Source organism: Styela clava, chromosome 4, assembly GCF_964204865.1.
Source record: "Styela clava chromosome 4, kaStyClav1.hap1.2, whole genome shotgun sequence".
NCBI lineage: Eukaryota > Metazoa > Chordata > Ascidiacea > Stolidobranchia > Styelidae > Styela > Styela clava.
The window spans coordinates 8,852,673-8,873,044 of record NC_135253.1 but is presented as its reverse complement, the minus strand read 5'-3'; the positions used below and the strand labels follow the sequence as shown (position 1 = coordinate 8,873,044).

Sequence of the window (20,372 nt, the reverse complement as noted above, 5' to 3'; positions counted from 1 at the left end):
CCTTCCTCTAATCAAGTAGTATTCCCGTATCTTTTTAGAAAAGGATATTATCCAGATATGATTAATGGTTGGGTGCGACACATGATTTATGAGTTAGCATCCCATATAACCGGTAACATTGTTCTCGAAACCACATTCGCGCAAAATTACAGTCATTTCATTGTGCTGTATGCATAAGTGACGACTGAATGAAATATGGATCAACTTGGTTTCGATAAATTCATATTGGATTGTATTAAAAAATTGTATTTTGGTACAGGTGAGGTACACTGATATTTATTATTTGGATTACTTGGAGACTGTATTAAAATTATGAGAGCAAAGAACCATTAATTGCCAGCTGGATATCACAGTTTATTAATATTTTTTCACTAGATAATTCGTGGATACTAATTCTCAATGCAAAAATTCCGTTTGGTATGGACCTTTCCCCGACCTTTGACCCCCCCAAAAATTCTTCTGATAATTTACCATTGCAAAATTTTCGGTGCTATTTTGAGGGTGCTTTTGCGAGTTGGCGCCTGTAAAATGGGGTATGTGTTTCAAACCATCATTATGATTCATCGCATACAACAATCTGTTCTTTAAAAGTACTGGTAAAGAATTTTATCCTAGTCTATCACAGCTATTTCTACACTAATTTTTTATTACTGCAATTGAGAGAGTGATCATTATGTTACTGATTAATATTTAGGTTTCCGAAACACAACTGAAAACTAACGAATAGAGTTCAAAAACGCGAAAACGAGGTAGTGTTTACGACCACGCTTGAAAATCTGTCTGAGTGAAAAAAGTGTCTGAACGGATGCAAAAAGGGAGCATTGTTAGGTCACTTTTCGCATCTTGCTGATTGACCAATCTCACGAGGTAAACAAGGAAGTCGATGCTCAGGGAAAGGTCCATTGAAATTTATTCGGCAAAACAATAAGATGGATTTTCGCCACCAAGGTTATGGCTTTCGCGCGAATGGACACCAACGCGTCACCAAGTCGATTTGCGCGTCATCGGTTCTTTCGATCTAACATTTGTGGTTTACGCCGAGCATGAAGGTGCACAACCAGACAACCGCAAAAATGGGTTTATTTGTCAGCAAGTACCGGTACCAGTGCCGCAGTATCTATAATAGCAAATACCTGAATACAGAAATATGACATCCTAGTCCAGTAATGTGCAGAAATGGTACGGTACCGCTTACGTCGCAATCGCTTGAATCTGAACCTGAATACGGTCAGTGGTCTGTCGTCAAACATGAATGCTGGGATGTGATAATGAATGCTGTACCGTACCGGTAGCTGCTAAAATAACGCCAAACGAAAATGTGATGTAAAAATAAAACCCAAATTTTATTTTTTTAAAATATAAGTCTGCCTTGGCTCTACCGGTTTGATTTTAACTTACTGGTCTAATACTGTAATGAGGAGTTTGTCAAGAACTTCCTTCTGATTCACACAGCCTTTTTCAAACAAAAATTTATATCACATTTACATTGGCGGAAGCAGTTTTGACAATAATTCCACATCACATTTTTGTTGGGTGTTATTTTGAGGAGTTATGGCGTTTACCTAGCTAGCCTAGACCCATAACTGAATTTTAGCTCACTGACTCGTCAATAAGATGAGACTTAGCATTTTGATCAAAACCTTTGATTTTGAAATTGCTCACTGCACTTGTAGTAATTTTAACATCAATAAACCTTTTTATTATTTCTTGTCAAATACCTTCTTATTTTATTTGCGTCTGAAATTTGTAATTATTATTCTTGTTTTGACATACTATTATGTCTATATGTCAGTGTCACCCATCTACATTTTATTTCCAGTGTTACACAAAAATTACATATCCCAGTGATATTTTAAGTAAATTTGTTTTAAATTTTGTATGAAGACTTTTATATATTTACTAGTGATTTAATCATTCTGTCATTCAATACAGTAATATTTTATAATTTAGATTAAACATATAATAATATATAATACTACAGAGAGGTATATAGAAGAGAGTCAATATGATACACAGTCTTTTTATGATAAATTCAAGGGGCGATATTTTCATGGAGAAGCATTGGAAAACTGCCATAAAACGTGCAGTTTGTGATTATTTCTTCAAAGCTCAAGAAAAAGCATCTAGTCCAAATGACATTCCTCCCATCATATCTACTCCTCACCATTATCTAATTAGCATATTCCGGGATAGACTCTACTTTGTTGCTGTCATTAATAAAGAAACCCCTCCGTTGTTCGTTATTGAATTTCTGCATCGAATCGTTGACACATTTATTGATTATTTTGATGAATGTTCAGAAAGATCAATAAAAGAGAATTATGTTATTGTGTATGAATTATTGGAAGAGATGTTGGATAATGGTTATCCTCTTGCAACTGAAAGTAATGTTCTGAAGGAATTGATAAAACCTCCCAATATTCTAAGATCAGTGGTAAACACTGTTACTGGTCAAAGCAATGTTGCTGATACACTGCCTACAGGACAACTCTCGAATGTACCTTGGAGACGAACTGGGGTGAAATACACAAGCAATGAAGCTTATTTTGATGTCACAGAAGAGGTAGATGCCATAATTGATCGATCTGGTTCAACAGTTTTTGCTGAAATTCAGGGTACAGTTGAAGCAACAGTGAAATTATCTGGCATGCCTGACCTCACACTTTCATTTGTCAACCCAAGATTACTAGATGATGTCAGTTTTCATCCGTGTGTTCGACTGAAACGTTGGGAAACAGAAAGAGTATTTTCCTTCATTCCTCCTGACGGTTCCTTCCAATTATGCTCTTACCAAGTCAGTAGTTCCAGCATGGTTGCAATTCCTATTTACGTTCGACACAATATTCAATATGCTGGTTCAGGTGGAAAATTCGAACTTGTAGTTGGACCTAGACAAGCAATGGGAAAAACATTGGAAGATGTTATAATTAAAGCTCCCATGCCTAAGCAAGTTCTCAATTTAGGTCTGTCACCAAGCCAAGGTCACTATATGTTTGACCAGGTTGATAAAGTTATGACTTGGTTTGTAGGGCCAATAAATGCTGCAAAACCTCCTTCCATCCGAGGAACGATTAGTGTGCAATCTGGAGTTGCTGCACCAGAAGAAAAACCTACTCTTTCTGTTAGTTTTAAAATCCAGCAATTGTGTATTTCTGGGCTTCGAGTTAACAGATTGGACATGTACGGCGAGAGGTATAAACCATTCAAAGGAGTAAAATATATTACAAAAGCTGGGCGGTTCCAACTTCGAACCTAGTCTATTGCTCTTTCTTCATTTATATTTCATCGTGCTATATGTAGTATAAAAGTATGATATAGATATATGTCAGATATATTCCCACCATAATTATTTTGTATCTATCATTTGAATGGTGCCTGTCGAACAAACAGACATGATTTTTTTGTGTTGGATTCCAGTATGAGCATTGTGAATATCTTGTATCGTCTGGTGCGCCTCATGTAATGTTCGATGCAAGTCCAATATCATGATAACATTATGTCAAATGCATTTGTAATTGAATTTTTTGTGAAGGTGGAAAAAATTCTGATGTCATTCCAATCCAAGGGCTTTCCCGAATCGTCTCCTCTGTTATCAATCACGAGTCTATGACTATTCTAAAAATGTTTTCTGAAGATTTTCAGTATTCCACAAAATTTAATTCCCGGTTTTTCTATGTGATATTCCACTGACGGGCATAAACAGTTTGTCAAATTTGTTTGCATGTTTGGAATATGTCAGCCATTTTACTCATTGAATAGTTCTTTATTCTTATTATTAGATATTATGGCCTATTGTAGATTGGAATACTGACTGTATTAAAGTCAATGGATTAACTTTTCCCGTTGTTTGCATCCCAGCTACAACTATATGAGCGAAAATGCATGGAAATATCAATTCTTGAATTTAAAAGGTTTCTTATTGCATTCTCAGATCCAAGATTTCATCTTTTTAAATGCATAGTTGGTACTAATAATGGTGTTAGCTTTGATAGTATATTTCTTTGTTAGTCATTGATAATCATTGTTGTTTTCGGTACAACTGGCCGCATTTTAAAATTTAATGTCATGAGAAATCACATGCAGACAATTCAAGACTACAATTGACAAAATCGTATAGAACTTTTTGTATTATATTAAGAAAAGTTATATAACATTTTGTAAAGCTGTCAATAGTGCAATTTGTTATTCTACTCAATTACAATGTATTGGATACTGCTGAATGTACATGGTTTCAGCTTCAATGGATAGTATAGGATTTTCATACTTATGAGAAGAAAACATTATACCAACAGCTTAATCCCATGGTCCAGGCCATGTAGGGCAGGAGTTATCGACCTGGGATAAGCGAACCCCCAAGGGTCAACGAAAAGAATTTCAGAGGTACTTGAATGGCAGTTGAGTTTTCATGTGTGGCTATTTTTTAATGTCCTTTACTATCAGAGGGAAAAGCGTGCCAATTGAAACTCAGCGAAGATTTTCCCTAATCTTGCATTGTTGTTACTCAACAATGTGAGCTTTGCAGCCAAACTGGGAAATCTCAAAAGACAATTTGCTGTTTGCTCGAATTGAGAAACTTATTCGCAATAAACTGGGACAGCCTTCACACTAATGCTCCATAATCTATATAAATGAAATGAATACTTTTGTTTATTACCATTTAAAACAGTGGTTCCCAACCTTTCTGTCGGACCGGTAAAAAATTGAAATGAGTGTGATAGGAAATAATAACATATATTTGCACTCGCTATGCTTTTAGATAAAATGGCACACTTGAAACAATAAAAACAAATAATATAACAAGTAGATCAAATTTTCTCCAAAAGAAGGCCTATTCTTCCATTCTTGTTAGAAAATCGCGACGCATCAAACATAATGAATTTACAAAAAGATGTCAAAGTCGTCAACTTGGCACCAGGTTCACAATCCTGCTCTGCATCACCTGGAAAAGATCTCTGTTTCGCGTCTTGTGACCACCTGAAGGGTCGCAACAAGCTCATATTATACATGATGTCAATGCGAAGTAATCAGTAATTTATTTTTTTCACCGTGCTGAAAGATACGAATTCTGCATACACAATTTAAAAGATATATAAAAAAAAAACGCATTTCAGGGTGAAGGCCCTGGGATTTTATACTGCCCATGAGATGACTGTTTTCAGGTTTGAACATAGAAATATTCATAATCTGTTCATAATAAGCAGGAAAAGCATGCAAAACGGAAAAAATACATGTGCCGATCTTTAGCTTTCTCACGCTTCCGAAAAGTGTGATTACTCGGCGCGGCGGTGTGGCTCATCGTGCTACGCGTTAGGGATACGTACTTATTAGTAAAAAAGGTTGAGAACCCCTGGTATCAGTTAGCCAGTTATTTGTTTTAGATACAAAAACTTAATGGTGGAGAAAGCCACAAGACCAAAGATCATGTGAACAACTGGGTGGGAGTCCACCAATCCTCTCGCACGTAATTATTCCCACAGGAATATAACCTGCGAACCCACATAGGATATGATCGGACAAACTGCGGAGAATACGTTAGCAGAAAAATCATTTACATTTACGTCGGCTAACTTATGCTGCCACATTGTTAGCTCAGCTTCGACTATCGGGCAGGAATCCAGTTAGTCGGAATATGTTTGAAAAATCTTCCATCGCGAGAACTATGTCGGGGTCTGTAATTATATTAGAATAATTAGATTACATTTCGATGTTTAAGACTTAATAACTCACGTTTTCTCATATGCAAAGGGACGATAGAAACTCTTTTTGTTGTTAGATGGAACGATTCACCCAATCTAACATCTATAGGCAGTCCACAATAGCCCTAGAAATAGCCTATATATCTGTAGGAGCATAGCGGTTTTTACATCTTAAGTCGCGCTCGAGCGCAATCCCCTTGTTGTAGTTGAAATTTCTACCTTTTCTAGCGTTGTTTCAATATCTTTAAATATTTTTTCGAACTCCCTATCTACATTCGCCGTGATTCCAAACACATTTTGACGTTTTTTTATTATCATATCAGCATTCTTTAAAGTCGATTGTTTTTGATTGTAGGGAAACTATTAGTGTGAGCCGGGAATTTCATTCAGTGCGTATAAAACTGGCGAATACAGCTCGCGAAAGAGTGGCACTGCTTCGTGTCGTTGCACCTGCCGCAGTTCATAATTCCTTCTAAAGCAGTAGGCTAGTTTGTAACATTTTTTTGCATATATTACCCCTTTATCAAACAGGATTTACCCCCAATACAGCCATTGGTGATCATTTATTGAAAATTCGTCGAACATAGTATAGAGGACTTGCACGGGTCACGTGACTTTGTTTTCTGGACGGCAAAAAAACAAAAACGCTCATTTGGCTCCTGTCAGTTGCAAGTCGGATTATACGTTTCCGTTTTGTTTGGCTGTTGAAAATGATTATTTCGTATTATTCCGTTGGCTGTACGTATAGTATAGACTATAGAGGGCATAGACAACGAAATGGATCTTCAGTCATATTCCACTGTTTTCAAAAGATCCGGAACGTCGCGCAATGTGGATATCATCTATTGATTGGCAGGACTGCTTGGTGTCAAGTCCAGAAGTCATCTCGCTTGTGTTTCACGGTTTGCGGACAGCACTTCGTTGATGGTGAGTGATAATGTGCCGTTATCAATTTCTTTAAATATTCATAAGCTCCCTCATTTCAATGGAAAGCAGATGACAAACTACTGTTATTGGTAGGCCTAGGCTACTCGCAGACTTGACTTGTGTAAGGAATTAATCATCAATTGCCATAAGGTATTGTTTGGCCATAAGGTAAGGTTTGCACGGTGCAACATCGTACGATTACCATTCTATGTCGGAATTAGTTAGCCAGTTATTTATTTTCAGAAGCATGGACTTGATGGAATGTCATAATCGACCAGCGGTCGTGGACCACCCTCAGTGGGAGGAGAGCTGCAATACTCTCGCACGTGACTATCCCCGCATGGGATTGGGACCGGTGAAACTACCAGGGTTATCAGAGATGCGATGGCGAGCGTATTCCTAGATGGCGAATTCAATTGAATTCTGGTTATTTTCTGCATGAGCACTGTCGATAAACTTTAGTTATCTATTCAACTTTTCACACTTACTAATAGATTACCTGCTAACTATGGAAACAATACCCTTTGGCAATTAATGATTAAATCCTGACACAAGTCAAGTAGGCTTACGTCTAGGCCTACCAATAACAGTAGTTTGTCATCTGTTTTCCATTGAAATGAGGAAGCTTATGAATATTTAAAGAAATTGATAACGCCCAGATAGCACAACTACGTTGGGCCAACGTTATAATCCGCCGGCAACCGTTGTACGCGGTTTTACAACCATTTACCATGGTAAGGCTATCATTGGCATTCAACGAAACACGCCATAACGCGATGAAATTGGCGCGCGATTCGAATATAGCACATGAGGTCGCCATTCATTTTGGCGGTACTCGTAATCGATATCCTGTTGCGAGGTTTTTGCCGTGGATTAGACAGTGAAATTGAACTTTTAATGCTATCATAGTATGAATGGTGAAAGTAGAGATAGTTGTAACCGTGTAAGTTAATCTCATGGTACCGGTACCATACCGGTATTACATATTTATCCCTGGACACCATAGGTACCGGTGAGGTACGGTACGTACCGTACTTGGTTATTTGGCATTTTTTTGTTAAACTTTATTAGGCTGCCATCTCTCATTTACCAGTTTTCGTTATAGAATACCGGTAAAAGTTACATATTTATCCCTGGACACCGTAGGTACCGTACCGGTAACGACAGAACGAGATGAGGTACCGGTACGTTACCGTACTTGGTCTTTTGGCATTTTTTGTTAAATTTTCTGAGGTTGCCATCTCTTATTTACCAGTATTCGTTATCGAGTACCGGTATTGGTCCTTCATCCCTAGATATGATTTTTTATATTTACTTTATTTGTCAAGTCCAAACATTTCCGCAGCCCAAATCCAACCCGTTGGACGACTTAATCCAGTAATCTGAATAGTTGCACATTTGTGAACCTTCTGTCTGATGAATTTCAACAAATCTAAATACAGATCTCAATTGGCTGAAATCTAAAATATGTTTTAACAATTGCCACAATCAAACTGAAACTAAAATTTGATGTTTTTGGGTAAAGAATAGCTCAAGGATAATTGTTTTCCCTTTTTGTTTTTATAACACTTTAAATAAAATTTTGTTTCTAAAGTATAACTTTTTACGCCACACATGCGAGATGCGACATGGCCCGCCAGTCTAGGTGCGCAAAATTTTTGCACGTGGTCCGAGAACTTTGCCCAACCCTGCTCTAGTTCATATTTTCAGCTTTGTTGAGAAATAAATTACTGATTTCTGAATAATATCTATTTTGTTTTAAAATTCAATAGAATTATATTGGGTATATATAAATATGATTTATTTTCAGTATATAGGCCTATGCTATGTATGCTTACCCAACCAACCCTAATTAAGTGTTATTATATTTTAAAGTGAATTGGAAAGTAGACCGCTAGCAAAAAAGATTCGGGCGACTGGGCGAAGCCCATCTCTGTACAATGACTGCCAAATGAGCAATGCCCAGCGACTCTAAAAGCATGAAGTATTGTACGACACATCCTTTACAAATATTTGGACATATTTTGTGTAATATCCATTTTTTTTTCGGTCATTCTAAATAATTATTACCGATTAGATATTCTGTCAAGTATCAATATTACCATTGTAAGTTTAATGATATATACCATTTTTATAATACAGTAATAGGCCCTATGACAATGGACTGGAAAATTCACCTGCTTCAATTCCCTCTTTCACGCAATCATACACTGTGTCATTTCAAGCATCTCAGTGTTTCAATGCGGACAATGCCCAAAACAGGTGTTTTTGTTTTATAGTTTGATAGTAGCTCCTTGCATATCTGTGCCACAAAATATTGCACAATAGCTAGATATATCGGTTGAATAATTACGTAGTACAACATCATGAGGTTAATACCGTATTTTCCGACGAATAAGTCGCTTTTCTAGACCCAAATTTTTGGCCTGATTTTGGGGGGGGGTCGTCTCATTAGGCGAGTATGATCATTTTCATTTTTTGTCGCCTTATTATTGAATCCGGACAATAAAATACCTTCGGCGATAGCATCCCCCACGTCCTCATCTGGTTAGTTTAAATAAATCGACATTCTCGTGCTGCGAATCTGGAATTTCAATGCTGTGATTATCATATTTGCATTATCATATATGGATTGAATATTACGCTACAAGAAAAAGTCATTATAGGCTATTTTAACCAATGCGCAAACTCGGCGACCGCTCGAAAGGCATTGCATGGTAATTTAAGATTCCCGACGTTGATGCGATTTTACTACCCCGACTTATTAACCGGTTATATGCAAAAACCCATTTTTTCAGGCTTAAAAACAGGCCTCGTCTTATTCGCCGGAAAATACGGTAATTAATGAAAAATTTATATTCTGGTAATCAGTATAGGCCATTCGATCACGTTTATCATCTGAAAGACAATCATGTACTATACATTGGGTAACACTAACTTGATTTTCAGAGATTAAGCCATGCTTCAATCCAGTCCATGGCAAAATTGTTGGGACAGGCGGTAGAAACTCTTATGCTACAAGCTACAGCATCTGCAATTTCCCACTGATTATAGTGTGGACTCGGACATACCGGAATTGATGAAATTTATTGTCAATTCATTGTCTGATTACATTTTGATCCAGAATACATTCAAGGATGAAAAAATGGCTCGTAAGTTGAATATTTTTATAGGCTGATTACGGACACTTTACGTCGGTGGTTCCCAAACTTTTTTTTCCGCGACCCCAATTTTTGTAAATCACAGACTACAGATACTTGCGACTTCACAACGAGAAAACATTAAAAATCAATTTATTCTATTCTGAATATTCTATTTAATCATTCTGATGAAAATCGACTGTAAGTTTGCGGGGCGTTGGTGTAACATGGTTGTACTAAACTGTTTAGTTCAGTGGTTCCCAACCTTTTTACCCCAGCGGGCAAGCAAAATTAATTTAAAAAAGTTCGCTGACCGGTAACACATGCCATCGTATGAAGACCACGATGTAAAAATCTCTGAGATTCAGAATATTTGTTTAGTTTTAGTACAATGTTAAAATATTGCAGATTACTCCATAATTAATTCGAAAGCTAAACAGAACATGAAAGTAAAATAGGTGAAAATACCTTTGCTGGGTCTCATCTTATTGAGTGCCTTTTATTTTTTGTCGTTTTGTTTTTGACTGCATGAAGCGCTTCGAAATTATGTATGAAATACAATATGCCCCATATTTTCGCTTCGTGTTCAAGGAAGATTATTTAAATGTCTAAATACGATCCGATTGCAATATTAAAATTGTTCACTTTTATACGAATGCGATGTGGACAAAACACATATGTGTATATTTTAGAGTAGATACTCGCGATAATTAACATAGAGCTTTTGCAACGGATGGAAACCTTTTCATTAAATGTATTCTCATAATTGTGCTTATTTACTCATTCCAGATAGGATATTTGTCAAGTCTCGGAGATTGCTCCAAGAAAGACTGGATTGGAGAATCATGATCTCAATTATAACAAATTTACTCGCTCGCTCTTTCAACTGTGCAGGACGCGGTGGATAAGAAGGAGTGAGTGGGACGCCCTTAGTTTCTGCTATTAAAGGTATGTAATATGTTTATCATATTGTGCCACCATCTTTCTCTGCTCTACCCTCTTCTATTTTATAAGTATAAGATTATTTTGACTCCAAATCAGCTTAAGATAATTCATAAGGGAAATGAACAAAAATTGATTAAATAGAATCTGACAATCTGGAGTGAAAACAAAACCTTATTAAGATTGAAGCGTAAAGAATTTAAGGTTTTGCCAAAAAGATGCCTATCGTGTTCATGAATTAAATTAAGTTACACACACACAACAACAACAGAGATATAATAAAATAAAAACAGGCGAGAAAATTTAGATAAGTTGGGTATATTAAACTAATAAACGGACTAGTAAACAAAATGTACTTGCCATTTGCCACACCATTCATTTTTATCATTATGATTGTTAAATTGAATAATGATTTTGTAAACAACTGTGAACAGTAAAGAAATTGAATGTAGATTTTGTATACAAAAGTGAACAGTATAGAAAAATATTCATTAAGGAGATATCGCCAAGCTGATTATGGTTAGAGTCAAGTGCCAAATTGCCAATCCAATGTTGCCAGAGTTTGGTGCATAATGGCGAACAGTGGTTTTGGAACTTAATTGTATCATCGCAACAGCAAATGATGAAGTTACAACTAAATTTATTGTAAATCAATTAAACAAATAGACTAATCATGGTGCATGATGTTTCTAATAAGATAGATGAATTTCAACAAGGAATATTTCAAGACATTTTAGTCAGATAAAATCTCAAATCATCATTATTCCCTCCAACAAATATTCCCCTCAAAACGTTGTCTACGCCCCCCTTGCGGAATCAAGAATTTCTGTATTTCTCAATTATTATCGTCTTGTCAATGTAAGCTTCACTCACACATTTGCGACTGCAGAATCTTGGCTTAAGATTCCTACTCTGAAAATTTGTTGGGATGCAGTCATTCAGACTAGGCTTTGAACTCTGGTGCTGTAATTTGCTAATACTGCAATTTAACACAGAATTTTTATATTTTTCAGCTCTGGATGATCTGGCAACGAACTCCGATTAATTTTATTACATGTATACATATTTGTAAAATAAAGACATTTTGTTATCTTTTGTATTTTATTATATAAATAATGTTAGATTAGTCGGAAATTTCTATGTAGTATAGATCCATACCCTGTCTGTACAACACATCGCCTAACTCGGCCCGACCATATGCCACGATTGTATTACAACGTGTCGCCTACGTAGGCCCGGCCATATTTCACGATTGTGTTACAACGTATCGCCTACGTTGGCCCGACCGTTTGCCACGGTTGCATTACAGCGAAAGGACCGACGTTGGCCCAGCGGCCAAATCTTCGCTGGAACATGGTTGTTCGCCATTATTGGGCCGGTGGTTCGAACAACGTTCGGCCATGGTTGTTCCGACGTAGTTGTGCTATCTGGGCGGCACATTATCACTCACCGTCAGCAAATTGCTGTCCGCAAACAGTGAAACACAAGCTAGATGACTTCTGGACTTGACACCAAGCAGTCCTGCCAATCAATAGATGATGTCCACATTGCGCGACGTTCCGAATCTTTTGAAAACAGTGGAATATGACTGAAGATCCATTTCGTTGTCTATAGGCTACTATACGTACAGCCAACGGAAAAATACGAAATAACCATTTTCAACAGCCAAACAAAACGGAAACGTATAATCCGACTTGCCTTTGACAGGAGCCAAATGGACGTTTTTGTTTTTTTGCCGTCCAGTAAACAAAGTCACGTGACCCGTGCAAGTCCTCTATAAAGAGCTCTAACTTAAGACACGAAGTCTCTCTCTCCCCTTTCTGGAGGATGGTGGGAGAAGGTAATAGTGGGGGAGTAAAAGTGGGTTGGGATGAAAAAGAGTAGGGAGAGTGAGAGGGAAGGAGTGTGGGAGAGTCGGGTAGGGAGAAAGATATTAACAAAGAACTGAGGAAAAACAGAAGAAATTGGCTTGGTCAGGAATACCCAGTCTTGAATAGGAACGTTGAATATTAACCCCAAACTCCTCTAGAATGCAATGTTGATCTCGTTGAAATCGTTAATTTAATTTTAACAATTCTTCTTGAATAACTTCAGAAACATCTTTCACTTCACAATCACATAAAAAGGGATTTCTTGATAATCTCAACAAATGTTGCAAGTGTTAATCTTGGAAAAATATCGTTCAAATTCCGTTTACATGATGCCCTGCGTTTAGAGTTGTTCAAGAAACGAATTTAACACGTTGTCGTTGGTGTGCGACAAAGCTCTACACGTGTCGGTATTTCTCCATCATCGGCATCACTTTGAAGCTCTAAAACGCAAGGAAGCCCTGCGGAGTAAAGCACATTTCGATTGCTGAATAAGCGAAAGAAATAAAGGCTTGCTTGAAGTGTCAAAGAACCAATTCAACCCTATGGCCAAAAATAGTTGCATGCATCGTAAACATTACCTCGTTTTCGCGTTTTTGAACTCTATTCGTTAGTTTTCAGTTGTGTTTCGGAAATTTAAATATAAATCAGACAATTCAATGATCACTCTGTCTTCTCAGAAGTTTTGATCAAATTGCAGTAATAACAAATTAGTTTAGAAATAGCTGTGATAGACTAGGCCAAAGTACTTTTAAAAAACAGATTGCTGTATGCGATAAATCATAATGATTGTTTGAAACAAGTACCCCATTTTACAGGCGCCAACTCGCAAAACCACTCTTAAAATAAGCTCCGAAAATTTGTGCTATGGTAAGGTATAGTATAGAATTTTTCGGGGGTCAAAGGTCGTGAAAAGGTACATATGTTAATAAATCACCGCTAAAAGTAGAGAAGCGTTATGTGAAAATATCACGGGACTTCAAATTTGCGACAAATTAACTTTCAGTAATATAGTTAACGACACATTGAAATGGAAATTGATCATCTTTGACCAGGGGGTAATAGCCGGCGATTACTGAAAGTGGGACATGCAAAGGAAGGCGAATGAGACACGGGCGCTGCACATCTCGTTGTTTTGCCATTATCGGCATTTCTTTAAAGATCTATAAACGCAAGTTATTATTTCACCGTACCTCCTTCCCCCGTTGAAAAAATCCCGGCTGCGCCCAGTAGGTAGGTAATCATAGGGGGTAACTGGCGAGCGTATTCCCAACGCTGATATCAATCAGACCGCCGCACTAGTTTTTTGCAGCGAAACTGGTGACTTTTAGTAGTACACAGGGCCGTTTTTACGCTCCTATTTTATTAAACTGCGCGCGGTCTCTTCTAATTTTTCTCTCCCCCTTTTCTCTTGGCCGCTGACTTGCTTTTGTCTGCTTCTGCCTTTCATTTAGGCACCCGCTGACTTCCCTTAATTAGACATTCTGCTTGTTTGCTTTTTGTTTATCTTGCGTCGTGTGTATGTGCATCTTATTTTTCCTCCGCCCTCATCTAGCTGATTCTTCTGTTTTGGCTGCGGCCGCTCTCAAGTTCTGTATGCCGCCCGGCCAGAGGTTGGATCTTTTCACCAGGGCGCTGTCGTGCTTCTTGATCAATTTGGTTTCTTGCTTTCTTTTTCACTTTGATTCCTAGCTGCGCTGTTTTGGCATCTCCCTCGCTCTGTCTGCCGCCTCTCCTTGGTACTTCTCTTTTCACCCAGGCGCTATCGCTTTTCTTGTCTTTTTTAGCCGTCTTCGTCTGGCTCCTCTGTTTATTTCTGCGTGATACACTGTGTGGGGATTCCTCCAATCCTCACGCGCGTAATTGTTTCCCACAGGGTTATAAGATAATCGGCGAACTCGCATAGGATAGGTAATCGGACGTGGTAGCTGACGAGCGTATTCCTACCACTTATATCAATCACGTCGTTGCGTCGCACAAGTGTTTTGCAGCGAAACTGGTGACTTGGTGGTACGCTGGGCCATTTTTTCGTATTTCATTCGCGAGGCATTTATTGACTTCATCGTGTCTGCGGATCCAGATACCTGCGACACAAAAGCTGTTAGAAGATCTTTGGCTTTTTGCTATCTTTCATCACTTAAACTTCAGGTGCTCCGTTTTGGCATCTTCCTCGTTCTGTCTACTACCAGGCGAGGTCGCTTTTCTTGTCTGCTTCCTTCCCTCCGTCTTCGTCTCTGTTTATTTTTTTGGCTGTGACATCTCTTGTCGCATATCTCTCTTTTTTTGTTTTCTCTTGGGCCCCTGTCTGGCAGATGCGGGATTTTTGCCCACGCCTTCCCTCTCTTGTTGACCCTGGTTGCCCTGCACAATCCACGCATTTTGCACCGCAAATTTTCTCTTCACGTGACCGCTGACTTCTGCTTTGTTTATTTCTGTTTGGCTGCGGCATTTGTCCCCATTCTTGGCTGCCTACCGAGCAACTGTGGATTTTGTGCCCTGACTCTTTTTGACCGCCTGTCTGACTGTTTTGCCAATAACCTTTCTGGTTCCTCCATCTAGCTGGAGCGTTGCACTATATCTCCTTCTACATTGGAATTCGTCTATTACTACATTATTGCAACAACATGCTGCGTTGGTTCGAAGCACACGTGCACGTGCCCGAATAGGAGTCAATAAATTAAGTTGAGTTTTGATAAACAAATTTTGACTTTTATTATCACCATGAAAAGTCTTGAAATCCGACTGAAAATACTACTTCGACTCCCAGGCTTTGCTACAAGATGGTATGCAATCCTACTTCTTTGTCATGTTGTGGTAAGTGACTAAATAAGTTACGAAACTCCTCTCAATGGACCTTTCCCCGAGCATCGACTTCCTTGTTTACTTCGTGACAATGGCCAATCAGCAAGATGCAAAAAGTGACGTAACAATGCCCCCTTTTCGCATCCGCTCAGACACTTTTCTCACTCAGACAGATTTTCAAGCGTGGTTGTAAACATTACCTCGTTTTCGCGTTTTTGAACTTTATTCGTTAGTTTTCAGTTGTGTTTCGGAAACTCAAATATAAATCAGATAATTCTAAGATCACTCTGTCTTCCTAGGAGTTTAAATTTAATTGCAGTAAGAAAAACTAGTGTAGAAATAGCTGTGATAGACTAGCCTGAAATTCTTTACCGGTACTTTTAAAAAACAGATTGATGTATGCGATGAATCATAATGATGGTTTGAAACACATACCCCATTTTACAGGCGCCAACTCGCAAAAGCACTCCTAAAATAGCCCCGAAAATTTTGCAATGGTAAAGTATAGGAAGAATTTTCCGGGGGTCAAAGGTCGGGGAAAGGTCCATGGCAAAGGGAGCATAGGCATAGTGATGAATGTTCAAATATGGCAAGAGTGCTACTAGGTATTTTTGTGTTGAGCATGGGATTATGTTGAGAATATAGGCTACGAGTACAAAGCACAACTGGTGTTATTAAAACGTCGGCGACTTACATTGTTTTTCTAACCTCCATTCGGCTCTATATACCCTCAGCAACGTAAGCTAAATACTGGTGACCTTTCTTTGATCGATATCCACGAAGCACGGGTACACATGGCATAACAGGGGCGCTTTCGGTATGCTTCGGATCAGTATCTTGTTCAGTAACAGCAACAATTCTCTGACTCGACAATCTGACATATTTAATAGCACCCACCGTAAAATGTATCACCCAAAATTGATAGAGTTATTATCTTTACTCCTACCAGATCAGCATATAGCGGCAGTGCGTTTAGAGGGAGACATGCCACAAAAAGATCTTTTCCAGTGGAAGTAATATGAGTGTAGTGTATAAAACTTGTCGAAGGCCAAGGATTTATTATTCAGAAATCATGAAATTACGCTACTGCAGTGCCGGATTTACTATTAGGCAAAATAGGGCAGCAGGCTTGTCCATGGGACAATAGTTTTTTTCCTATTCCATAACAATTTATGCCCGTCCCATCTCATAATATGGAATTTGCATTGAAAATCGAAAGCACCTTTCGAAGGCGCTTCAAGATACTGAGTACGGTAAACAGAACTGATCTTAATTGCCGTTCATTCAATTTTCTGTTAATATTTAACTGCTTATCAATTCAGACAAAGAAAGGTAAACAGGTATATCTGAAAGAATCAGTGAGATACATAGAGTGTAAATTTTAGTGCAGTTGTGAATTTTGATGTAAACGAGATAGCAATTCGCTTTTCATTAAAACTACCAGAAAAGAGAAAAAAATGTCTGTGGTGTCATCCCTTCGCGAAACAAAAAGCTATAACTAATAACTGGAGTTTGCTTTTGTCAAATTGTTTGTCGTATTCTGTTAGTAGGGTATTGCAACGTGACGCAAAAACCCTCAAGTGTATAATATTTCGATGCGACACCAGATAATCAAATAAACAGTTTCTCATATTTATCATGTCAAACCGAGGTTGAAAGGAGGTGCGCGTTATTTGTATAACTTGTATCAATAAGGTCCCATGATTTATGAGGTGTTTTTTTTTGACGTCTTCCCGTAGATATAAATTTGTGAACAAACGACCACTGTTACGTACGATGCCAAAATATCGTCGACCCGGATCTTTCCTATTCGGCGTTTAAACTTGGTGAAATTGGTCACAGACTTTAAATCTGGATTTGTTGAACTTAATTCAAGAGACTTACATTGCTAGTTCGATGCCAGATTCGACTAGGCTAATTAAACCCAATATAATGGTTTACTTCTTATCGGCGACTTTCGACTATATAAACCACGCCAAATTGTTTCTTTTCATTAACATTAGAAATAAATATACACATAATGAGATTGAGTGAAGTTCGCACTTTTGTTTGCACATCCACACAGAATTTTGAACATGGCTCGGGATTTTCTGAACTGGCAATGCTTGCACTCCACCATGTCGATGTTTTGGAAAAATATGACGATACAGAACCTGAACCACAGCTACCGAAATTTTTGGGATTTTTCAAACTAGCAATACATGCACTCCCTGAAGTCGATGCTTTGGCAAAAAATGACGATATAGAACCTAAATCCCAACTACCGAGAATATATGATAAATGTGTTCTGTTTTTTGATGACGTACAAACTACTTCAACTTCAATAAGCGGAAGGAGGTATTTTGATCATTCGACAGCTTCTATTGTTAGGCGGTTTTTAAATCGACAAGAAGCTCCTATTTGCCTGGTTTTACTTGACAATTCAGGAAGCGAATACAATCGACTGGTTTCAGAATTTGCTAGGGTTAATATACCTCTTGTGTTTGAAAGCGATGCGTTATTTTGGCTGGATATACAGTCCAGTTATAACGCTTTTATTCAGAATGCCCCTCCAAAGAAAAAAAGTAAAAACAGAAAAATCTTCGAAAAAACTTTGGATTCTTGCCAAAAGCAAATATCGTCCCAAATAGAAAGTGCAGAGCGTCGATCGATCACTTTGGCAACATGTTGCACTTTTCTGGGATTTGGAAATTTTTTCAAATCTTTGACATGTACTCCATTTGGAGAAATGTACCGAAAATCAGATACATTTCAGAATGGAGAAATTTGTCATGTGGCGCAATCTGAGCAAGTCTTTGTTAACGGCCCACAATTGGAAGACCTTGACGTAGAAACTTTTGTTTTTATTGACTTAGAAACTACGTGTTTGGCACCACGCAAAGATAAAATAGCAGAAATATGTATGGTTGCTATTCATAGAGACCAATGTACACCATATTTAGTTGGCGACTCTAACATTGACGTTCCCAGGATTGCTGACAGGCTCAGATTAGCCGTGGATCCTACTTGCAATATTAATCCAATGTCTGCTCGACTTAATAAACTTACCAGAAGCAAGTTACTAAAACGTAACAAACAGCCTATTACTGAAGAAACCTTGCTGCTTCTGACAGATTTTTTAGATCGCCAATCCCAGCCGATATGCCTGGTTGCGTACAGTCATAACGAATTTGATTTCAACTTCTTGCGTGCATGTATCGAGAGTTTTAAAATGGAGAGAAATTTTGACCGCTATTTCAGTGCACAGGCGTTGATGGCGGTACGACAACTTGGGAAAGCCTCAGGAAAAATTGGTTCCTATAGCTTGCCATCCGCATATGCCAATTTTACAAATAAATCTTATATACAAGGCGTACATTCTGCAGAAGGAGATGTGGATGCAATGATAGAAGTTCTGCGATGTGTGAACGAACCTCACAGCGCCTTGAAACAGTTGGAAGTAATCAAAAAATGGTTCATGAAAAATGAAAAAATTAAGCGGAAATCTAAAACGCCAAGAAAACGGAAGTCCGAGAGACATGACCCTAAACTTGTAAAAGTCATAATCTTGTACGAATGATCGTTTCTATAAAATATGCCTCTCTAATATATACATATATATATAAATTATTGACCTGTAGGGTTTGTAACATGATTCTGATACTCTTCGGTTGTATTTTACTCGAAATTATTTTATTCGCAATTCTCTGTTGTGTTTCCAGAAAAATATATGTAAATTTTTATTTTGATAATGAAGTAAATAGCTTTATTATTGTCAGTTTTATTCTTAATATTGGTGGATTTTATTGGACACGTTTAGTGGACATAACGATCGTTTTGTTGTTATGTTGTTCTTCGACACTTTTTGGACACCTAGTGGAAAATCTAAAAAATCGCTTTTCTCTTTGATTACTGGACCAATTGCTTTGAAATTTTTAGTGGTTAAAAATGAAATTTTTCTCCAGAAGGCTATTACTTTTATTTATTTCAAATATTTCTGTTAGCTCTGTGAGATTTGTTTTTGTTTACTATGACGTCACTGAATGTTCTGCGGACATCGGATGCCACTTTGTGTCCGACTGTACTGCTTTGCTTGGTGTGAACTGTGAATATATTTGTAGACTGTGATCTGACGGTACGGTAAACCGTACTGTACTGCGAACAGACGCGTCCATATATTTGGGCGTAGCTCTCTTGTTAAAGTATTGTCTTTGTTCCGGTGTTGAAGGGCATTACCAATATGGGTAAATAGCATACTGGGTTAAATTAGCTATCATTTACTTAACAGTTGTACGTGTTTTGTCTTGAAACTGTTCATAATCTTACTCGAACTTTAAAATTAGAACCGAGCCAAGGTAATGATACATCTTCATTGTTTGATATCAATACATTTATCTGGGACACCGTGTATGCAGTGTTTTCGTCGGATCAGAAATAGACAGCATACTATATCACAAGACAACGACAGTCTAGCAAGCTACCAACCACCAACTAGCACATAAGCTTCCCACATTGGTACCCAAAAAGAGTCAGAACATCAACCGTTGGATAGTGACCCCAAGAATATCAAGTGCACGAACCGAGGATAAACAGATCGAGAAAAAATCAAAAACAACTATTAGATACCAATCAAAAATCAGACCGTGCGATGAATCAAGAAGAAAAAGCGAAAAACCAAGGGCTATGAGACGAAAAAAAAAGTGACTGTTATATTTGAAAATGTGCAACTATATGGACCGCATTATCCCGAGAAAAAAAAACTGCAAAATTAAAAACTAGTCAGAATTATTGACAACAAAAACAAATGAATAAAAGTATGAAACGCAGAGAGCTTCAGAAGGAAACGCCAGCGAATTACCTTCAAGAAATCGCAGGACCATTGCTGTATATTATTGTATTTTATTAATTTCAATTTTGTGTACAAAATGGACAGACAGTCTTCTTCTTCTTCAAATGTATTTCATATTTTCTTCTTTCTAATCTACACGACGTTGTATATTTGGTGCTAAACCCAACAG

At 37.8% G+C, this 20,372-nt stretch overlaps 2 protein-coding genes and 1 long non-coding RNA gene across 3 annotated transcripts; all 3 read left to right on the top strand.

Moving 5' to 3' along the window:
- The first annotated feature begins 1,918 nt into the window (after positions 1 to 1,918).
- Positions 1,919 to 4,224, top strand: LOC120326410 (AP-3 complex subunit mu-1-like). The gene has a single exon (XM_039392695.2). The coding sequence runs from the start codon at positions 2,006 to 2,008 to the stop codon at positions 3,254 to 3,256; it is 1,251 nt and encodes a 416-aa protein (XP_039248629.1). The 5' UTR covers positions 1,919 to 2,005; the 3' UTR covers positions 3,257 to 4,224.
- Positions 4,225 to 7,527: 3,303 nt separating this feature from the next.
- Positions 7,528 to 12,131, top strand: LOC144422147 (uncharacterized). The gene is made up of 4 exons (XR_013475156.1): positions 7,528 to 8,885; positions 9,573 to 9,775; positions 10,553 to 10,711; positions 11,719 to 12,131. It is a non-coding gene; the product is annotated as an uncharacterized LOC144422147 (long non-coding RNA).
- A 5,251-nt stretch (positions 12,132 to 17,382) lies between these two features.
- On the top strand, positions 17,383 to 19,762 carry LOC120325883 (uncharacterized). The gene has a single exon (XM_039392059.2). The coding sequence runs from the start codon at positions 17,396 to 17,398 to the stop codon at positions 18,932 to 18,934; it is 1,539 nt and encodes a 512-aa protein (XP_039247993.2). The 5' UTR covers positions 17,383 to 17,395; the 3' UTR covers positions 18,935 to 19,762.
- Positions 19,763 to 20,372: the final 610 nt, after the last annotated feature.